The sequence below is a fragment of the Emys orbicularis genome, chromosome 7, assembly GCF_028017835.1.
Source record: "Emys orbicularis isolate rEmyOrb1 chromosome 7, rEmyOrb1.hap1, whole genome shotgun sequence".
Classification (NCBI taxonomy): domain Eukaryota; kingdom Metazoa; phylum Chordata; order Testudines; family Emydidae; genus Emys; species Emys orbicularis.
In genome coordinates, this window is record NC_088689.1 from 125,857,461 (window position 1) to 125,877,520 (window position 20,060).

Below are 20,060 nucleotides of genomic sequence, written 5' to 3' on the forward strand. Positions count from 1 at the left end.
TGTCAATAAACAACGATTTCACCAAACACACACACACCCCGATGACAAAATGTTTCCATTGAGAATCGAAATTGACAGATAGGTAAAGCAATAAAAATGCTGCTTGAGAAAGTATGAGAGATTGATTTTAAGGCTATTTACTGTGTGTATTTTGACAATTTGTGTTTGAACTGATACAAAGCTCTAACTTTTTGAATCTCAACCACTTCTATCTTTAAAGAATTGTCTGACCCCTTGCCCCATAAGCTCCCGCAACTGTGAACTTTTAAAATAGATAAAAATAAAACAAATACTTACAACCCATCATTTTGCGCAACTGTGAAAATTTAAATTGATACAAATAAGAAAGCTTTAACATAAGTATTGTTATTTTCCATCCAAATTATAAAAATGAACTCTGCCAACCCTCCCCCACCCTCTCTATAGTCACACAAATACAACTGCCCTACTTACTTAATTCTAAGCTCGCATCTTCGAATAACAAGAGTAAGGCAGCAAGTACCAAACTTCCCTGTCCCCTTAACTGTAACCCATTGCTATATTAAAAACAAAAATAACAGGAGTACTTGTGGCACCTTAGAGACTAACAAATTTATTAGAGCATAAGCTTTCGTGGAAAGCTTATGCTCTAATAAATTTGTTAGTCTCTAAGGTGCCACAAGTACTCCTGTTATTTTTGCGGATACAGACTAACACGGCTGCTACTCTGAAACCTATATTAAAAACAATTACTTAAGAACATAAGAATGGCCCTACTGGGTCAGACTAAGGGTCCATCTAGCCCAATATCCTGTTTTCCGACAGTGGCCAGTGCCAGGTGCCCTAGAGGGAATGAACAGAACAGGGAATCAAGTGATCCATCCCCCAGTCGCTTCTTTTCCTTTTTGGATCTAAGGACCTTTCAGAACTTTACCATAGAAATGCTGCAGACCAATAAGGTCCAGCTAACCTGTAAAATTACAGGAAACCATATTGTGAACCAACCCCACATTCAGTCTGCGTTGCACCTGGCAGTGCTGTCTTCTCCCTGCAGGGCTGGACTTGGCTGGATCCAACTCAGGGGTGGGCAAACTTTTTGGCCCAAGGGCCACATCTGGGAATAGAAATTGTATGGTGGGCCATGAATGCTCACAAAATTGGGGTTGGGGTGCGGGAGGTGGTGAGGACTCTGGTTGGGGGCCTGGGCTCCAGGTTGGGGCCAGAAATGAGGAGTTCAGGTTGCGGGAGGGGGCTGAGGGCTCCAACTGGGGGTGCGGGCTCTGGGGTTGGGCTGGGGATGAGGAGTTTGGGGTGCAGGAGGGTGCTCCAGGCTGGGACCGAGGGGTTTGGAGGGTAGGAGGGCTGGGGCATGGGGTTGGGGCGCAGGGGAGGCTCAGGGATTAAGGGTGCGAGCGGTGCTTACCTCAAGCGGCTCCCAGAAGCAGCGGCATGTCCCTTCTCGGCTCCTACCCGGAGGCGCGGCCAGGTGGGTCTGCACGCTGCTCAGTCCACAGGCATCACCCCTGCAGCTCCCATTGGCCGTGGTTCCTGGCCAATGAGAGATGCAAGGGCGGCACTTGGAGTGGGGACAGCGTGCAAAGCAGAGCACCCTGACTGCCCCTACATGTAGGAGCCAGAGGGGGGCCGTGCCATTGCTTCCGGGAACCATGTGAAATGGCCCCCGACCCTGCTCCCCGGCTGGAGCACTGGAGCAGAGCAAGCCCCAGACCCACTCCGCAGCGAGAGCTCGAGGGCCGGATTAAAACGGCTGGTGGGCCGGATCTGGCCCACAGGCCGTAGTTTGCCCACCCCTGCTCCAACCAGTGCTCAACTTGGCTGCCAGTTTTGTACTCCTGGCAAGAGAATTCACTGTTGATTAGTCAAGAGCTTCCAACTCCTAGCTAAGGGGTATGTGTGTACATGCAGGAATGTCTGTCCTTAATGCAAACTTCCACACTGGCTTCAGAACCGCTGGAGAGCATGGTTAATAACTTCCTGCACTCCCTCTAGGACAGAGGTTCTCAAACTGGGAGTCGGGACCTCTCAAGGGGTCACGAGGCTATTACATGGGGGGTCGTGAGCTGTCAGCCTTCACCCGCTTTGCCTCCAGCATTTATAATGGTGTTAAATATATAAAAAATTTATAAGGGGGGTCGCACTCAGAGGCTTGCTATGTGAAAGGGGTCACCAGTAAAAAAGTTTGAAAACCACTGCTCTAGGATGCTCAAATAGCAACTATTTGTTTGCAGTCAGTCAAGCCTGTATACTGCCCCCTAGGCTGGGAATGTTTCCATATCCACTCACAGCAAGTAGAAATAGCTGCTATAATTACAGCTATAAGGTTTTTGGCCCAAAACTAGAAAAGAAAAGGGGATTACATATAGGTATAGTTGGCCTGCTTCTGCACTACTTCTTAGCAGATGCAGGTGGCATGTGACCCGGATTCATCACCGAATTTGGTCTTCTAGTTGGATCATTAGCTTCCCTGGCCCGGGCTGAGTACTGACGGGCAGTGCAACATGAACGCTGATCCATCTCCCCCCACTGCCACACTGATTTACACTGGTGTATGCCAATGTTGCCTCTGAAGTTATTTTACCATGAGATCATAATCATGCCCACTTTAACAGCACTGCTTAGTGCAGGATAACTAGCGCAACCCAGCTATATATGAATGCCATGGGTTTTTCCAGGCTTCCTACTCAAATAGCTGTTATGTGTGGATTGTTAGCTGTCATAAGGTAGTCCACACCAAACATAAGGAAACATGGCTGGCCTTCATATGAGTTATGTATTGTTTGCGGTACGGTAGCATTTAATTTTAGAATGTCGTGTATTGACATGGAGGAGGCAAATTATCCGTTCTCAGTTGAACAGTCATTGGGCCATACACTTAGCTGGCTGCTGCTATTTATTAACATTTTAAAATCAGTGCTTTGGAAATTATTACTAAAACATCCAAAAAGGAAACTGCACATGTCAAATAGCCAAGAAGTTCCCTATCGTTGAAATCTTGTTTGCACTCTGAGCGTTCCTTTGTTCCCTAATATTCTGCTTCCTGTACCCTTCTCAGTGGGTCAGATAAGGAAATTGGATATTTTTCACCAGCATGATGAAATTAAAGAAAAGCTACAAAGACTACGAGGTCTGTAGGCCGTTAGATGAACAGTGCTGATTTGGCTTTATGTTACTTAGCAGTACTGAACTGTTTCTCTTGGATGAATCACATTCAATTAGCTCCTTCCTCTGATGAGCTGATTAAAACTTAAGTGGCATCAAATACCAGTGATTTTGCTCTTACACTTAAATAATGCTATAATTACGTACTAATCAGATGGTAAATCTTAATTGTACATGTTCCATATGTTTCTTTGCCCATGCACCCTCCTCACTCTGTCATCTTCATATCAGCTTTTAGCATACTTTCCAGGTCCCTTTTTATGTTTTGCCTAATTGAATATCAAAAGCAGTATATGTGAAACTTCCTGTGTTCTATTCTTTAGTCAGTGGCAGCTGTGTTATTAGATGACCTTTACTGTTTCGGTGGCACAGAATAATAAGAGGGGAAAAAATATTTGAAGCACAGCCATGCTATTGTTACAGGCTGAAATGAATCATATGTAGTTGCTTCAGTCTTTGGTTCCCAAATCTGGCAGTCCTTATTCCATCCTTCAGTTGTGCCTGAGTAAGAGAGGCAGGATTTAGCCCTTATTCTCTTATGTGGGTTAATAGCCACATTGAACACACATGGAATCTATACGCAGACAGAATAGTTAAAATTCCTGGATACAAATAGAACAAAATTAGTTGATTTTTTTAGTATGAATTCTTCCTACATACAGGATTACTCTGGTCCTGGTCCAGCAATGCATTTAAACACGTCTAGCTTTAAGCATCATTGACTTCAATGGGACTACTCATGTCTTTAAAGTTAAGAACATGTTTAAGTGCTTTGCTAAACTGTGGCTTTCCATGCAATCCTTGTTTTGCATGGCTACTTAGAACAAATCTAAATGAGTGTAGGAGACAGGCTACTAGCTGTTGTATGAACTGAAGTGTGTTCCTAACATGAAAAATGTGTGGTTTTGAATGCATTCAATCAGGAATCCATCTTTTTTTAAACCATAGGGCATGAAAATAGTCACAAGAAGAGCAAGAGGAAAAACCGGAGAAGACAATGGCAAGAAAGTAGTCTGTTCTCGGACGTGGAGGTATTAAAACATAGCATAGCAGGAAATCAATTTTCTACATATAACAACAAGACTGAGAACACAAGTGATGACAAGACGCACCGAAGGACAAAGCGATTCCTCTCCTACCCTCGATTTGTGGAAGTCATGGTGGTGGCAGACAGCAGAATGGTTGCCTACCATGGAGCTAATCTGCAACACTATATCTTAACATTAATGTCAATAGTAAGTATCAAAATAAGGAAGAATTTCCCCCTTGGATTTTACTCGCCCCATCCCAAGAGGGTGCGATACTCATAGCTTGTGTACATCAAGTACTGTACTAAAGTCAGGATTAGGTAAAGATGGAATGTGGCTCAGATCGACAAAACTTCAGCCATGTCCTCCCTCAATATAGAAAATGTCGGAACCCACAAGAGACTCTTCCAGTCCTGTTGGATGGGTTCTTCCATCCCTGGCTCCACCACACAAATTAACTATTCCTGTGGTTCGTTCCTTCAGTTCCCCAGGTCTCCAGCAGTAGGGTTGCCACAGGCTAGTGCTGCTGTCCTTGGGATCTAGTCTCCTTCCCACTCAGGCCCGTGTGATGTACAAGCTGAATGGGAATCTTGCCGCATGTGGCTTCCAAGCATACACAATCATAAGGGTGGATCTCCTCCCCCTTCCTACATGCTGAGATTTAGAGGTTGAGTTGTTACCCAATTTTCTTTGCTGCTTAAAGCTCATGAAGAGTAGTAGTATCAGTTGACTTTCCACGATGGTAGTAGGAGTCCCAGTGGCAACTCTTGCTTGTGTGCAGTGGTAGGGTGGTTTTGCTGGCATCTTCCTTAGCTTTCTCACCCCATTCAAAAGCAGGTGTAACGCTGACAGACCCCCGGTCATCAGCGGGCGGGATCGAACCTGGGACCTCTGGAGTTTAGTGCATGAGCCTCTATCACATGAGCTAAAAGCCAACTGGCTGTTAGCTAAGGCTGTAGAGCAAACTCCTTAATCTCTCTCTCTCTAAGTGGTCTTGGTGCCACTAGATGGGACAGAACACCACACCCAGAAGGTGGGTTACGCAGGCTTAATGGTTCCAGATGCCACTGGATCTTTGTGCTGAGCTCACTGATCAGCTCTGAGCTTTCTGTGTCTGCCGAGCGCTGATCTCTACCCTCAGCACTGAAGCCGACAGCCATGTGAGCTGATGCTATGGGTGGCAGATTCTGGATCACAGAACTCCACGTTCCCTAAATCAGATGCGATCTCTGAACTTAGAGTCCAGATCCTGGGGCTCAAAAGACACTACCACTATCTGTCATGAGAGGAGATTAATAATAAGAGCATGTTTAGGGTCAGTGTTTAGTTAGTGCCCTTGTTTCTCAGAACAAAGGCTTTTTTTCAGCATAGCAACAGCTTTCCTCTTGCTGCCTAATGTTCAGTGACTCTCTTCTTTGGTGCATGGGACATTGAACAGCCTGGAAATGCATTTTGATATTCACTTGGATAATTTATTCTGTGCTTTCCAGAGAGGAGCTGTCCAAAAAAAAAAAAAAAAAAGTTAAGTTCCCTGAAAGACTCAGACAGAGGTATAGAAAATAGAATGTTGTTAGAAAGGTCCCTTGGGAAGGGTGATATGATCCTCTAGATGACTATGCTAAAAGCTGCAGTTATTTTGGATGCAGATCTCCCATTTATTTGAAAACGCTAGTAAATATCCGATGGGAAACATTCCTGGACCAGCCCTCAGCAGCGACTAGATGATCTGTTTGGATTTTTCCATCTTTGATTTCTGTGGGTCAAATTCCACTCTCAGATTACCTCCCATAACCCCGCCCCCCCAATGATATCCATGGAAAAGTAGAGTATAAAACAGATAAACACGCACTTAAGTGTAAGGCTTAGCAAAATATGTACAAAGGTTATCTGGTGAAAATCTCTGCACACCCTCCCGGTCTCCACCCAAAATGTACAAACTTCATAAAGTATTATCTACTGGAAGGGAATGGCCAAGATCATCAAGTGTGACTAGTGATTTTGCGTGTCCAATTTGAGACTTATTTGGAAGGGCTGGATTTTCAGAGGGCAGGCACTCAACGTTTAAGCCATCTTGAGTTGGGCACCCCAGAAATTGAAGCATTTGAAATCACTAGTCGCTTTTGAAAATCGTAGCTAGTGATAGTTGCACTATCTGAGGATAGAATGTGGGTGATAATATATGTGCACAGAACTGAAAGATTTTGGGATTCTGGCACACACGGTTTTCATTTTCATTTTAAAACAATGCTCAAGGTGTGATGCTAAATCTCTCAAGGTTTTGCACCGAGATGATGTTCATGACCAGATTATTAGCTAAAATTCTACTACAAAACCCAGTGAGAGAGCGAAGAGCTTCCATGCTCCGCTCATTCAGAGAACAGAAGACAAATTTGTGTTGTTTTAATTCTTTGTTTGAAGCTGGCAATAACTCTGAACATTTCTCTCTAATGCAGGTAGCCTCTATCTATAAAGACCCAAGTATTGGAAATTTAATTAATATTGTTATTGTGAAATTAGTCGTGATACATAATGAACAGGTAATAAAAGTCTTTTTTCTTCTTTGTGTTTGCCACAGGGAGTGGGCACTGAGATAAATAACTAAAATACACATTTTTGTATATATATTTTTTTATGGCTAGGATGGTCCTTCAATATCTTATAATGCCCAGACAACATTAAAAAACTTTTGCCAATGGCAGCATTCCCAGAACCACCCTGAAGAAAACAATCTACCCAAACATGATACTGCTGTACTTGTTACCAGGTATATTAAGTTTTCTCATTAATAATGTAGCCATTTGAGTATCACAGTTGGAAGCGATTGATTTATAATGCATGTGATCATCAGAAATAATTCATTTGGGGTAGCCCAGTAATGACCACAAGTGTTTGGATTGCAACTGTGGAAGTAGTGTAGCAATGAAAAGAAGTATGGTAAATATTTATCCCTCTGTTAAATGCATCTTTGATTGATTGTAGTATCCAGGACCTGCTCCTAATGCCATTGAAGGAAATTGGTAAAACTCTAATTCATTTAAATAGGCAGTTGAATCAGACCTCTTTGTTCACTGACAGCTTGTGTGACAAAACCAGCTTGAGAATGTCAGCTGGAGAACCAAGAATTGCTTTTGAATTTTTTTTTTTTTAATTTTTGCATTTGTACTGTAACTTGCGTGTACATGAAAATTAAAAGCGTCAAGTCTGTTCTGCTTTCAGACAGGATATTTGTAGAGCTCACGACAAATGTGATACATTAGGTAAGCTTAATCTATTTTTGTTTTACTCCTTTGAGGTGACAATATTAATATGTGCTTAACTCTGAGCAATATTTCTTTTTTTATCGTAAACCTTTTTGTTCTGCCCTTGCTTTTCTAGGTCTGGCTGAACTGGGCACTGTTTGTGATCCGTACAGAAGCTGTTCAATTAGCGAAGATAACGGACTAAGTACTGCTTTTACGATCGCGCATGAACTTGGCCATGTGTATGTTTTTATGTAAATAAGTTTACATTTAAATAGCCAAAGATATATGCTAAGTGGAATTGATGCACAGCTGAGCCAAGAAATGAGCGTACTTGGGTAGGAGGTGCAAGGACAAGGAGGCGAAACAGCAGGCAGCATCTGGAAGGCGGCTGAAGATGCTCCATAGCATCATGGAGTGGCAAAGAGAAGGCCCAGCCCAGGAGGAGCACAGAATGGGTGGGAGGGTGTGTCAGAGAAAGTCATAGGTGCCAATTCCGTGGGTGCTCTGGGGCTGGAGCACCTATGGGGAAAAATTGGTGGGTGCTCTGCACCCACCGGCAGCTCCCCTCCCCGCCCCTCCGCCCAGCTCACCTCTGCATCCGCCACCTCTCCTGAGCGTGCTGCCGCGTCCTACTTCTCCCCCCTCCCTCTCAACGCTTGCGCCGCGAAACAGTTGTTTCGCGTGGCAAGCGCTGGGTGGGAGGGGGGAGGCGGAGGAACGCTGCGCACTCGGGGAAGAGGCGGGGCTGGGACGTGGGATTGGGGAGGGGTCCAATAGGGGCAGGGAGGGCCCGGAATTGGGGCGGGGGAAGGCGCGAGCACCCACCGGCGCTGAGGAAAGTTGGCGCCTGTGGAGAGAGTCCCCAGCTGTGGGCAGAAATTGAGTAGGGGAGAAAAGGATGCTGCCCTTCCCATCCCCCTGCCCAAATCAAACGAACACGTATCCCCTCCTGCACTGTTGTTTCCTCTCAGGCCTAACTCGCCCCTAAAGGCAGAGGGTGGGAGTCCGTAGGGTGTCTCCAAGAAGATCCAAGGTCTTGACGGCCTTTGGAGCTGACACATTTTATGGCGTACTGCATGCGCCGCTCACCTTGCACGCACTCACACTCGTCACGAGGCTGCAATGGTGGAAGAGCTAAGAGTAAACATGGGCAAACCTCTCCCCTTCTGCCACCTAGCCTCAGGGCCCCTGCCACTGCGCGTTTCTCAGAACAGACCCTACCCTGGCGGGTAACTTTACTGAAGTCAATGGAGTAGTTACGCCAGAGGATGAACTTAGCTTAGTGTGATTGGCATTCGACTGAGACAGCTTCCACCAAGGCAGTGCTCATGTGGATGAAGGTAGGATTCCCAATGCCCCCACATCCAGTTGAGCCCCCAATTGATCGTTGAAGGTAGGGACGAAAAAGATGAGCTTAGATCACGTAGTCCTTTGTCTTGCAAGTTCAGGATGTGTCATCTATCTGATGGCTACATCACCAATTAAAATAATATACTGGGTTTTAGATTAGAGACATCAGAGGTGGGATTGGTGAGTTCTAATGAACAGCTCATTCGCTGCTTAAAACGTTTTTCATTTGGGCAGTGTATATTTAAGTGCAATTGTATTTTTTTAATTTGATATCCTGACGGAAATCCCCAAGGTTTGGCCTTCCCCACCCCTAACTTGCAGCAGCTTACTTCACAAACTTCATCCAAAGGAGGTGGTCCTGAACCGGAGTGCCTCATGTGGGAGGCTGAGGGAAGAGTTGGCTCACTGGACGAAATCTGAATGGAAATAGAAACTCATCAGCCTTCAAATTTCGGATCACATCAAGTCATTTCCCCTCTTCCACTTCAACTAGCAAAGCAGCTTAAGATGTTCTGTCTTGGTGACATTTTTGCAGCATTCTTCAATTGAGCGTGTGCTGCAAATCTCACATGGGTTTATGTTGATATTGATGCTTGATGGCATTCTGTAAACCTACCAGATAAAATATAAGTTCATCCCTGGTGTGACTCCATTTAGGCAACTATGTCAAGGACAAACTTGACCCTAGATGTCTAAAACTACAGTTCAGTTTCATTAGAAACTTTCTGCTACTAGGGTATTGAACTCTCAGGGCTTAACTATACTAGGGACCTTTTACAAAAAACATTTTTAGGGGAGGGATAGCTCAGTGGTTTGAGCATTAGCTTGCTAAACCCAGGGTTGTGAGTTCAGTCCTTGAGGGGGCCACTTAGGGATCTGGGGCAAAAATCTGTCTGGGGATTGGTCCTGCTTTGAGCAGGGGGTTGGACTAGATGACTTCCTGAGGTCCTTTCCAACCCTATGATTCTATGACTTCAGCCATCTATGGCTTGCAGACCCCTAGAATAGACAAGCAACACTGCTTTAAAACACAATTTGCATCAGTGCCGTTTACTCTACTGGTAACTGGGGTATTCTGCTCTGGTGCAAATTGTGATTTGTGTTAGCTGTGTCTCTCTGCACTAGGGGTTTTCACTGGTGCAGCCGTGCTGGTGACTGGCCACCAATAGCCATTCCCAGTACAGACAGTGCCTCAGTGTAAGTCCAAAATGATGCCCATACTTCACAACTTCACCACAGTTTGCGAAAGGCTGGGATTTACAAAGAGCCAAAGAGAGTCAGGTGCCAAATTCCTATCGACTTTCAAATTCCCAGCCAAAGTCTTTGACTGTTTGGATTGGCTGGGGAAAACTTGTCACTGGCATAACATTGGGCCCAATCCTGTGAGGTCCAGAATGCCTGCAAGATCATGGCTACAGGTAGCAAGAAAGAAAATTGCATCTGAATTTTACCCAAAGTGTCTGGCTTGAGAATACCTCGAGTACACACAATGCCACTTAGAGTTCTGATGTTGAAAGGTTTTGTGTACTCTGGCTGCAAATGGCTACAAGCCCCAAGAATCCAATAATGTTCCAAAGCAGTTACTGTGTATTGGTTATTCCAAATATTTTGGCTAATTTTATTTGTATCTGTAATATTGACCAGCAGTTTCAAAATGAGACAAAATGTTTTATACACCCTGTTTCTGCTGGAGTACGGTATATGTGGTCTTTAACGTGCACTTCATTAGACTTGTTTTACTTTTTGTAGATTTAACATGCCGCATGATGACAATAATAAGTGCAAAGAAGATGGAGGGAAAAATCAACAACATGTCATGGCGCCAACACTGAACTTCTACACCAACCCCTGGATGTGGTCAAAATGTAGTAGGAAATACATTACTGAGTTTCTAGAGTAAGACACTATATATGTGGCGGTGTTGTTATATATACAGCGTCCCTCAAAGAGCTGATTTGTTACACTGAAAGCAAAGTGTGCATCATTTGGAAAGGAGCTGAAGTGGGGTGCGTGCGTGTGTGTCCCGTTTACATAGTGTAGAAATGCACCTTCTGAGTTTCAGTCCCTGCCAGTTCGGTCTCAGGATTAGCTGGCAAGGAATTGTTTCTCTATGGGGAAGGCTAAGTCTTGGCTCCACTGGAAATCACTTTTCAGGAACTCGTCATCTCTGCTAAACCTGAGCAGCAGTTTCCCAAGCCTTGTGACCCAGATACCGAGTTGTATGTTAGGAGCACTTGGTACAGCTAGCAAGGCAGTTGCTAAAATCCATGAAATCTACCTCTGCGGGCCTTGGAGCTGACCTGGAGCCAACCTGGACCCTGGAATAAATTAGAGAGGCCCTGAGGTTGCTCTGGTTTACACTGACTGCCCATTCTGGCATCTGAGAATGACCAGGATGAAGGAGGAAAGGGGGGCTTGGCCATGCATCCTTTCCTCTGGCCATACTCCCTATGTGGGCAGCTGGGAAGGGGTTAGTATAGCAGCCGCTACAGTGGCACTGCACCTCTTTAGGATCCCCCTATGCAGAAGGAGCCCTCTGATAGCTTACTTAAGTAGCTCTGAGGCTGCATCAACCTCTTGGAATGACACAAAGTTGCCCTAACGTGGCCCAGGATCTGTGCCCATGATGTCAGTCGAAAGTTCGGAGTTCTTCTGAAGTACAATGAAGAGTTTTGTGTGAACATGTCCTAGGCCTGCCCTCTTCTCCCATTGGTTTGGTGGGAGCAGGTGAAGGCCCAAGGTTGTGTATAGTCAGATCTGAGAGCTTGTATCCCTCGAGGTGGCTCTTACACTGTTTGTGTAGTGGGAATATTCAATATTTCCTCTTTCAATTTGCACTCACTCTTGGTATCCAAAGCAATGTGCTGTATTTCTCAGTAGCTGAAGTAGTATATGTTAAATATGACAACCCAATAACAAGGGAGAAAGGATGGGCTTGTGGGTTAAGGCCCAGGCTGGGAGGAAGGCAATCTGGTGTTTTTTTCACAGTTCTGTTTATAAACCAGGACCTGGGGCACACCATGTAAGCAGGGTATGCCCCTGAGCAGCCCCAGGTGTAAAATGGGTGACAGTCATATTTCAGTACGGTGCAGGAGTCTTTGGGGTCTACTTTGTTAACCTTTATGTGGCACACAGATACTGCATTGATAAATACATTAAAAAGAGATGGGCTCTGGCCTGACAAAGCCCTATTTAACCTTGTTGTTCTTCTGTTTTATTGAAGCACCGGTTATGGGGAGTGTTTACTAGATGAGCCTGTATCAAGGACTTACACTTTGCCTCAGCAACTCCCAGGAGTAATTTATGATGTTAATAAACAATGCGAGTTAATTTTTGGACCAGGCTCTCAAGTCTGCCCATACATGGTAAGTACTCTTCCACCTCTTCGTTCTGCTCGCAACATGCGATAGGAATAAAGCATTGCTGGGTTAGTCCCATGACCATATAGTTTGGTACCCAGGTTGTTCATTTTTGTCAGTGGCAAAAGGCGTCGCCCTAACAACCGCTACCGTAGGCCATCGGCAGGGTTTGACTCCAGGGCCTCCGTCTCCGAAGCACAAATCTCTACCACTTTCGCTAAAGGATCACACCCGTGATCTTCAGGAGTGACTAGCGATTTTGAGAGCCTCAGTCTGGACGGGTCCCACTTGGGACACTTGAAAGAGGCTTGATTTTCAGAGGGTGGGTGCTCATCACTTCCAAGGTATATCAAGTTGGGCACCTAGACATGGAGGCACCCCAAAATAACGAGTCCCTTTGGAAAATCCAGGCCCAAGATGATTAGCTGGGAGCTATAAAATGCAACTGTCCTCTATGGACCAGCCACAGAGAGGCTATTTAACATATGACTGCCCTGGAGAGAGAAGCCCTCTGTCCACCAAACAGAAGCATCACACAATAGTCCTCACTCTGCCCTGCAGCATGCCTCACTCCTGTTCTACTGAGCACCTTTGAAAGGCAAAAACATTGTCCCCTGCTGTTTGCTGAGACTCCCCACACAGGTGCCAGTTAGTGCCAATTCCAGTGGCTATTTTTGTGTTCCATTTCACATAGACTACTAAAATGCTACCAGAGGGGAACAGCTTATGATCACCACTATCTTAGGTGAGATTTCTGAATGGCCAATTTACAGCTTGCTGACTAGGCCGCCTTTAACAATTCATAGATTCATAGATTCTAGGACTGGAAGGGACCTCGAGAGGTCATCGAGTCCAGTCCCCTGCCTGCATGGCAGGACCAAATACAGTCTAGACCATCCCTGATAGACATTTATCTAACCTACTCTTAAATATCTCCAGAGATGGAGATTCCACAACCTCCTTAGGCAATTTATTCCAGTGTTTAACCACCCTGACAGTTAGGAACTTTTTCCTAATGTCCAACCTAGACCTCCCTTGCTGCAGTTTAAGCCCATTGCTTCTTGTTCTATCCTTAGAGGCTAAGGTGAACAAGTTTTCTCCCTCCTCCTTATGACACCCTTTTAGATACCTGAAAACTGCTATCATGTCCCCTCTCAGTCTTCTCTTTTCCAAACTAAACAAACCCAATTCTTCCAGCCTTCCTTCATAGGTCATGTTCTCAAGACCTTTAATCATTCTTGTTGCTCTTCTCTGGAACCTCTCCAATTTCTCCACATCTTTCTTGAAATGCGGTGCCCAGACCTGGACACAATACTCCAGCTGAGGCCTAACCAGCGCAGAGTAGAGCGGAAGAATGACTTCTGGTTTCAAGCACTTTACTGGTGTGCGAAAGTCTCCCCATACAGTTCGATTGGAACGGGTAGCAGGAGACGGGGGGGAATTTTCATGATCATGGTCATGATTTTGGTTCCAATACGCACACACGCAGCCCATCGCCTGTTGACAGAAATTTTCAAATCAGCTCTACTGGTAGCTTGATTTCAAGTGGGCTCCACGCAGGCGAAGAAGTTTGCCCACACTCATCCAGGTTCGGGACTGATCTATCGTAGAGCTGAAAGGCTCCATGTCCCCATAGCTATTCAGTACTACCCCTCCCCCCCCCCCCACCCGGCCCTGTTTTATATTGCACACATTCATTGTGTAAGTGATGGCAAATCTATTGTGAAATGTCATGTGATAAACAGTGTGCATCACACTCGAGCCGGACACTACTTAATACTATGATCATTTCAATAAATGAAGCAGATGCAGTGCCGACGTCTCTGGTGCATCAGCATTGATGGAGCTCACAAAGGATGTCGTACTCAACACACACCTTGGGCTGATGGGACAGCGTGTGAACCCGGAAAGGTTTGTAACACCTGATGTTTCACCCCCTTGTAGATAAAAATGGTGTTAAAAGGCTCATACTGTCTATATCAATCAAAAGCCTTTTTTTCCCCCCTGAAGTTCAGTTGTATGGAGTGTAATTTACAACTGAAATTCACCCCAGGCTAATTCTATATAGCTTTGATGGTGGCACAGTGTAATCATGCTGGCTTGTGATGGAGGAGGTAATGTGTTCTGTTCCTTGTCAGTGCTGATGGTGTATGATGTCAAAATGATAGTGTCTCTCTAACTTGGAATTAATGTAGTAATGTATCATCTGCAAATGCCTCTAAATTGTTCCTTATATAATCTCCTGTTTGCCATTATTGTGTTTTTGAAATGTATTCTACTTTTCGAAAAGCTAATTGTACTTCATGGAATTACTTGAGCGAACTCTGGGAGGTTTTCCTGTCCCATTCATTGGACGTTAAATCTATGCAGTTGGTAATTAGTACGTTTAAAATTGGCTCCTTGCTTGGACAACTTCAGAGTAGAATACAGAGCTGGTCAAAATGTTTCATTTGAAACTTTCTTTAACAATTTTTTTCATCAGAAATGGAAATGTCTGTGGGAAATGTCTGATTTCAACAAAATGTTTCAGTTTGTGGTCTCAATTTTTCAGTGTTCATATGCCAAAAACTGGAGGGGGGGAGGGATAGTTTATGGGATTTTAGTTTTTCCAGGAGAACCCAACCATTTTGAAGAAAAATTTCAACCAAAACTTTTTAGCTTTTATCAGAATTTTTTGTAAGAACAAAAAACATTTCCCAAGCAGCTGTATGCTTGATGGTTTTCAAGGACTTGTGTCTTAAAAATTCACATTTGTTAACACGCTGGGTAACCATTAATAGTTATAGTTGTCATTGCCTTGGAAGACTTGCTGTTCCTAATACTGTCTAATACAGGGATTGGCAACCTTTGTCATGCGGCCCGTCAGGGAAAGCCCCTGGCATTTGTTTACCTGCAGCGTCCACAGGTTCGGCCGATTGCAGCTCCCACTGGCCATGATTCGCTGTTCCAGGCCAATGGGGGCTGCGGGAAGCGGCTTTGGCCAAGGGATGTGCTGGGGGCTGCGGGAAGTGGCGGCCATTATCCTGGAGCAGCGAACTGCGGCCAACAGGAGCTGTGATTGGCCGAACCTGCGGATGCTGGAGGTAAACAAACTGGCCCGGCCCACCAGGGGCTTTCCCTGATGGGCCGCTGGCCAAAGGTTGCCAATCCCTGGTCTTAATACATACAGTCTTTTAAATGCATTTTAATTAAAATGTATTTAGGCTACATTTGACCCATATACTTTCATAAAAGAAATAGATTATTAAATTTTTCTGCATTTCTGAAACCTTTCTAGTCAACGTGTTTTGCTAAGTGATGATTCAGTCAATGGGCATAATATATCGTTTTACTTTTCTTTCTGATGAACAAGCACAGGCACAGAAATTGTACATCTTCTCGTGCATCCACGTAGGGGACTGTGTCATGGGAATAACCTTGAAATTCCCATTTTTATACTGCTCTTTGGATCTGTGTGGCAGTGGGCTCAGTCTACCGCTCTAACCAATTTTCATCACTTTTCCCTGAGGTTCCCCCTTGGTCAGAGAGTCGGCCTAAGGCCAGTTTGAACCCGATTTTGATGACCTAAGTGGAACTTCAGGAATGCGTAGACCCTGTGGTGGCCCACTGCATAAGGGTGAATTTCACCCTTTAAAAAGCATACGGGCTTGATCTTGAAAAAACTACTGGGTGTAGTTCCTATCCCAAATGAGTCGCTTTTCAGCGACTTCATTCGGTATTGCTCACAATATAAGACCAACAGATAATGTCTTACTACTCTGTGTGTATAAGATATGCTACTGTGTGTGTTTGTATTGCATTGTAGTAAATAAAGAAGATGTATTACACTCAGACGTGGTAAGAATTAATGACAGGTAAATTTAAAGTTAAAGCAACAAGGTATCTCCCACTGACTTCAATGGGACTGCTCTAGGGTGACCAGACAGCAAATGTGAAAAATCAGGACGGGGTGGGGGGTAATAAGAGCCTATATAAGAAAAAGACCCCAAAATCAGGACTGTGCCTATAAAATCAGGACATCTGGTCACCCTAGACTGCTCAAAGTGGGTGGGCGGGCGGGAGCACTAATCCCAATAGTAACTATTTTCGTGGTCAGTCCTGGTAAAAATAGTGAGAAATCACAAGTCCCATAATGCAGAATCTGGAAGTAGCCCAGTCATACGAAGGTAAGCAGGGAGAAAGGCATCTAAGTACCTTTGTAGATCTGGGCCTAAGTCCCAGTTTTAGGCTTCACTGCGATCCACAAAACTCACACTCGGCTGCCGCCCAGTCCTGTAGGCGCCTCAACTTACTTACATCCAAGTTTTCAGGGTAGAACTTCCCTGGGCCCCAAAGTTTCTGCCGCTGATCATGCATGTGGCTGCTTCTCTCCAGGCGCCTGGATGGATGCCGATTTCCCGCCCAAGTCCCAGTGTAATCCATAAAGCATGAGGCAATGGGCAGAGGAGTACCTATCTCACCCATGGGGCCCAGTCCAGTAGGGCTGCCTGCTCAGAGTTAACCTACTGGATTGGGTCCCCTTCAAATTCTAGGAGGTAATGGCGGTGATAGTGCCTCATCTGATATTTTTTTAGCCTAGTGGTTAGAGCACTTACCTGGGTTCAATTCCCCCCTCAGGCAGAGAGGAAGAAAAGATTTGAACGGGGGTCTCCCACCTCTCAGGATCATGCTCTAACCACTGAGTTATGGGATAGTCTGATGTGGAGCTCGGTATAAAAACACTGGAGACTGGACTGTGGGTCCAGCTTACTGCTTTCCAGCTGGGTGCCCGAACCACTTGGCTTTAGAATCATCCCGTCTGTTCGTGTTTATTGGGATAAAAAATTCAAAACGAAATCCAGAAATTACAGTCACATTCCTAACGAATCACAGATGCAAAAAGAGACCATCCAAACCTCCTCAGCCCAAAATATGTGCCTGAAAACAAAGTCAGGCCAATGTCCCCCCCCAACTCCATGCCGTCCCCCATTCCTCCAATCACATTCTTCCTTTATTTTTTTTTCTCCGCCCTAACCAGCAACTGAATAACTGCACCAATTGTGGGAATCAGCCTCTCAGGTGTGGTGTTCCGAGCCCAAAGACAGGCCAAACAGCCGCTCTGCCACAGTAGCATAAAACCACTGCGTTAACAACGCCCAGAGACTCAAAGGACGTACACGGCAAATGCCTGTTCTTCCGCATGGAGGCAGATGCTGAGGCCTCTGGTGTCTGAAAAAAGTCTAAAGGCAATTGTCCACAAGTCTGGCCACGTGTCGGGGGGACCCTCTGTTTTTAAGCCAGCAAATCCCCAATGGGCATATTCTGTCTGTCTGCCTCTCCCTCCCTCCCAGTGACTCTTTCACTATTTAGCCACAGTGGAACAGCTTCAACAGGAGAGAGTGAGGGAGACCCTCTTCCCCCGATCAGACTATCCCATAGCACTCTCCTGGGAAACCCCTGTTCAAATCCTTTCTCCTCTTCTGCCTGAGGTGGGAATTGAACCTGGGTCTTCTGCATCCCAGGTGCGTGCTCTAACCAGTAGGCATCACCGCCTCTGCTTTGTGTGGAGCGAGGCACCTAACTCATTCTTGCAAGGAATGACTGAGATGCCTAAATGTCCAAGAGAACGTTCCCGGCTGTGGATCACTAGCATAGACAGGCCCAGACCAGACTTAGGTGCCTATCTCCGTAAGGCGGTGGAGTTCAGGATACACCCCTCTCCTTAGCATCTCCCCTTGGCGGGTCCCTGCCTAGCATGCTGGCTTTTTGCGGATCACACTCTAAGGTGCCTCTCTCTCCCCATTCATTGAATAGGGAGTCTGGGTACCCAGTTCAGGCTGTGTGGGTCGCATTGTTGTTCCTGTGATTTTTCTAAGCACCTAAAAATTAGGTGTCATGACTCCGAGCATCACAATGCCTTAGTCACGTTGTGGATCTGGGCCAAAGGGCCTTATAGAAAAGTGGGAGGAGGGAGCATTTCTGCGTTTTGGTCTAATTTACCCTTCCAAAGTTTGGATCAGCATAAAAATCCTCCCCCGTATTTTGCTGTGTCTTGCAAAACACTGATGTACAAAATCTGGAGTTAATTTCTTGGGAATGAGTAGCTATTTTAGAACTAAGCTATGATGTGGCCAGCCCTGCATGCTCAGTAATGCTTGGCCTCAAGTCGCCTTGTTTAAAGTCTGTTATATATGGGTTGGCAGAGAAAATAAAGTGCCATTTTTTTTTAATGGAAATATCTTTGGAAACCAAAGGGCTTGCCTGTCCAAACGGAGATAAAACAACTCGGATATCGTATCCCCCACCTTAAAATCTTATTCCTAAATCAAAGCTATTTATGTAACAGAGGAGTATTAACTTGCACATATTTTGAATATGAGAGCACTGAAGCTGACACCAAATTAAATCAAGTAATAATCCAAACTCAGTTTTTTGGCTTTTGCTAGGTGAATACTTGTGATGATCATTTACTTTTGTTTCACAGTATCACTGCTTCACTGATTTTAAAATAAGCAATGCAAAAAAAAGAGGATAATAAACGTATCCATATCTCTTGTGGTTTTAGAAACTATTTCAAATAGCGTAGAATTACAGATATGGTTGCCTTTTTTTTGCTACCGGTAGAGGCATAATCATGATTTTGGGTTTCTTGTTTAGGGCAGTAGGTAGTCGTATAGGCTATGCATGCGTGAAGTCTTGGTACACTTGTCTGCCCCCTGACAATCTATTTAGTAGCAAGTCAACTGATGCATGGGCTCTGGATTGGGTGAATTATCTAGGAGTCTCTTGGAGAGACAAAGGAAAGTAGACTCTGTTATAATGCCTCCCTCCACCATCACGACCTCCCTTCGTGAATTTATGTCTGCGTAAGTTATTTTGAAGTTGGTCCAGACAAAAACTGGATTAACAACAGCACTTCCACTCATTCCATAAGACACAGGCCCATAGGAAAGAGAGCTCTGGCAGACACTGTATATTTTTTTGTTTTTAATTCATGTGTTTCCAAAACACAAAAATAATATTTAAACATAGATGTAAAACAAACAAAAAAAGACATGAAAGTTACGCAACTTGAATATTCACAGTATGTTTCCAAGAAACACAACTGTATTTCCTTAATTTAATCTTGCTGTTTATTAAAGTGGAACATCTTTCTCTCTCTTTCTTTCTTTCTTTAATGATGTGCTATTTATGACCACAAATCCTGAAATTCTGAACATAATCAATAGTGTAATTTCCTGGCAGAGTTCCGTGTCCTTAGCCATCAGATGTGAAGCTTGTAAGTCATGTCAAGCTCTGTTAGTTGCCTATATTCGTAAGTTATTCAGTCTGCTTCACTGGGTCATCAGTGCCAAGCCTGTGTGTGGCTGGATACTTCACTGCCGAAGTCAACATTTCTGCAGGAAGTCTCTCCTCTGGGACAGCACTGCCATCTTGATGCCACGTGTCTCTTTACTTTGATGACAGCTGCTGACTCTCTGTGCCTCTGAAAACAACTAGGACAGGGCCCCATCCTGCAGTGCTTAAACTCTCGAAACGTCAGTGGCAGTGATGTATGCATCAGACGGCAGGATTGGGCCCTCAATGGAGAAACAGACGTCGTAGGACTTTTTAATAAAACAGGCTGTACTGCGGCAGGCTCTTGTTAAACAATATGGCCCTTGGTAATCAAGTGTGCAGAGGAAGGCAAACCCAGGGCATGCTGTAGACTAGTGGACAAGCACATCTTCAAATGAATCCAGCAAATAGACCCCATCCCAAATAGGCAGGCAGCGCTGGAGGAAAGAGATCTCTCTTAAGCATGCTGAGAGGCCAGTGTTTATATAGGTTTAGCGTGGTAGCAGCTGGCCCTGGTTTGCATTTCTGAGCCCCCGGTGCCATACTAAACTAGCCCTCTTCGGAAACCTGACTATATTTCTCCAGTTCCACTCCTCATCCTGCAC

General features: G+C 44.9%; 1 protein-coding gene across 2 annotated transcripts in view; it reads left to right on the plus strand.

Moving 5' to 3' along the window:
* The window catches only part of ADAMTS9 (ADAM metallopeptidase with thrombospondin type 1 motif 9), a 135,603-nt gene that overhangs the window by 17,857 nt on the left and 97,686 nt on the right, over window positions 1–20,060 (plus strand). Inside the window, exons 4-11 of one of the 2 annotated variants that reach the window (XM_065407328.1) lie at window positions 4,108–4,394; window positions 6,641–6,724; window positions 6,827–6,951; window positions 7,404–7,444; window positions 7,563–7,668; window positions 10,529–10,675; window positions 12,003–12,144; window positions 13,945–14,049. In XM_065407328.1, coding sequence (XP_065263400.1) covers window positions 4,108–4,394; window positions 6,641–6,724; window positions 6,827–6,951; window positions 7,404–7,444; window positions 7,563–7,668; window positions 10,529–10,675; window positions 12,003–12,144; window positions 13,945–14,049 — 1,037 coding nt within the window. The remainder of the gene's footprint in view (window positions 1–4,107; window positions 4,395–6,640; window positions 6,725–6,826; window positions 6,952–7,403; window positions 7,445–7,562; window positions 7,669–10,528; window positions 10,676–12,002; window positions 12,145–13,944; window positions 14,050–20,060) is intronic. The other variant, XM_065407329.1, reaches the window with a different exon arrangement.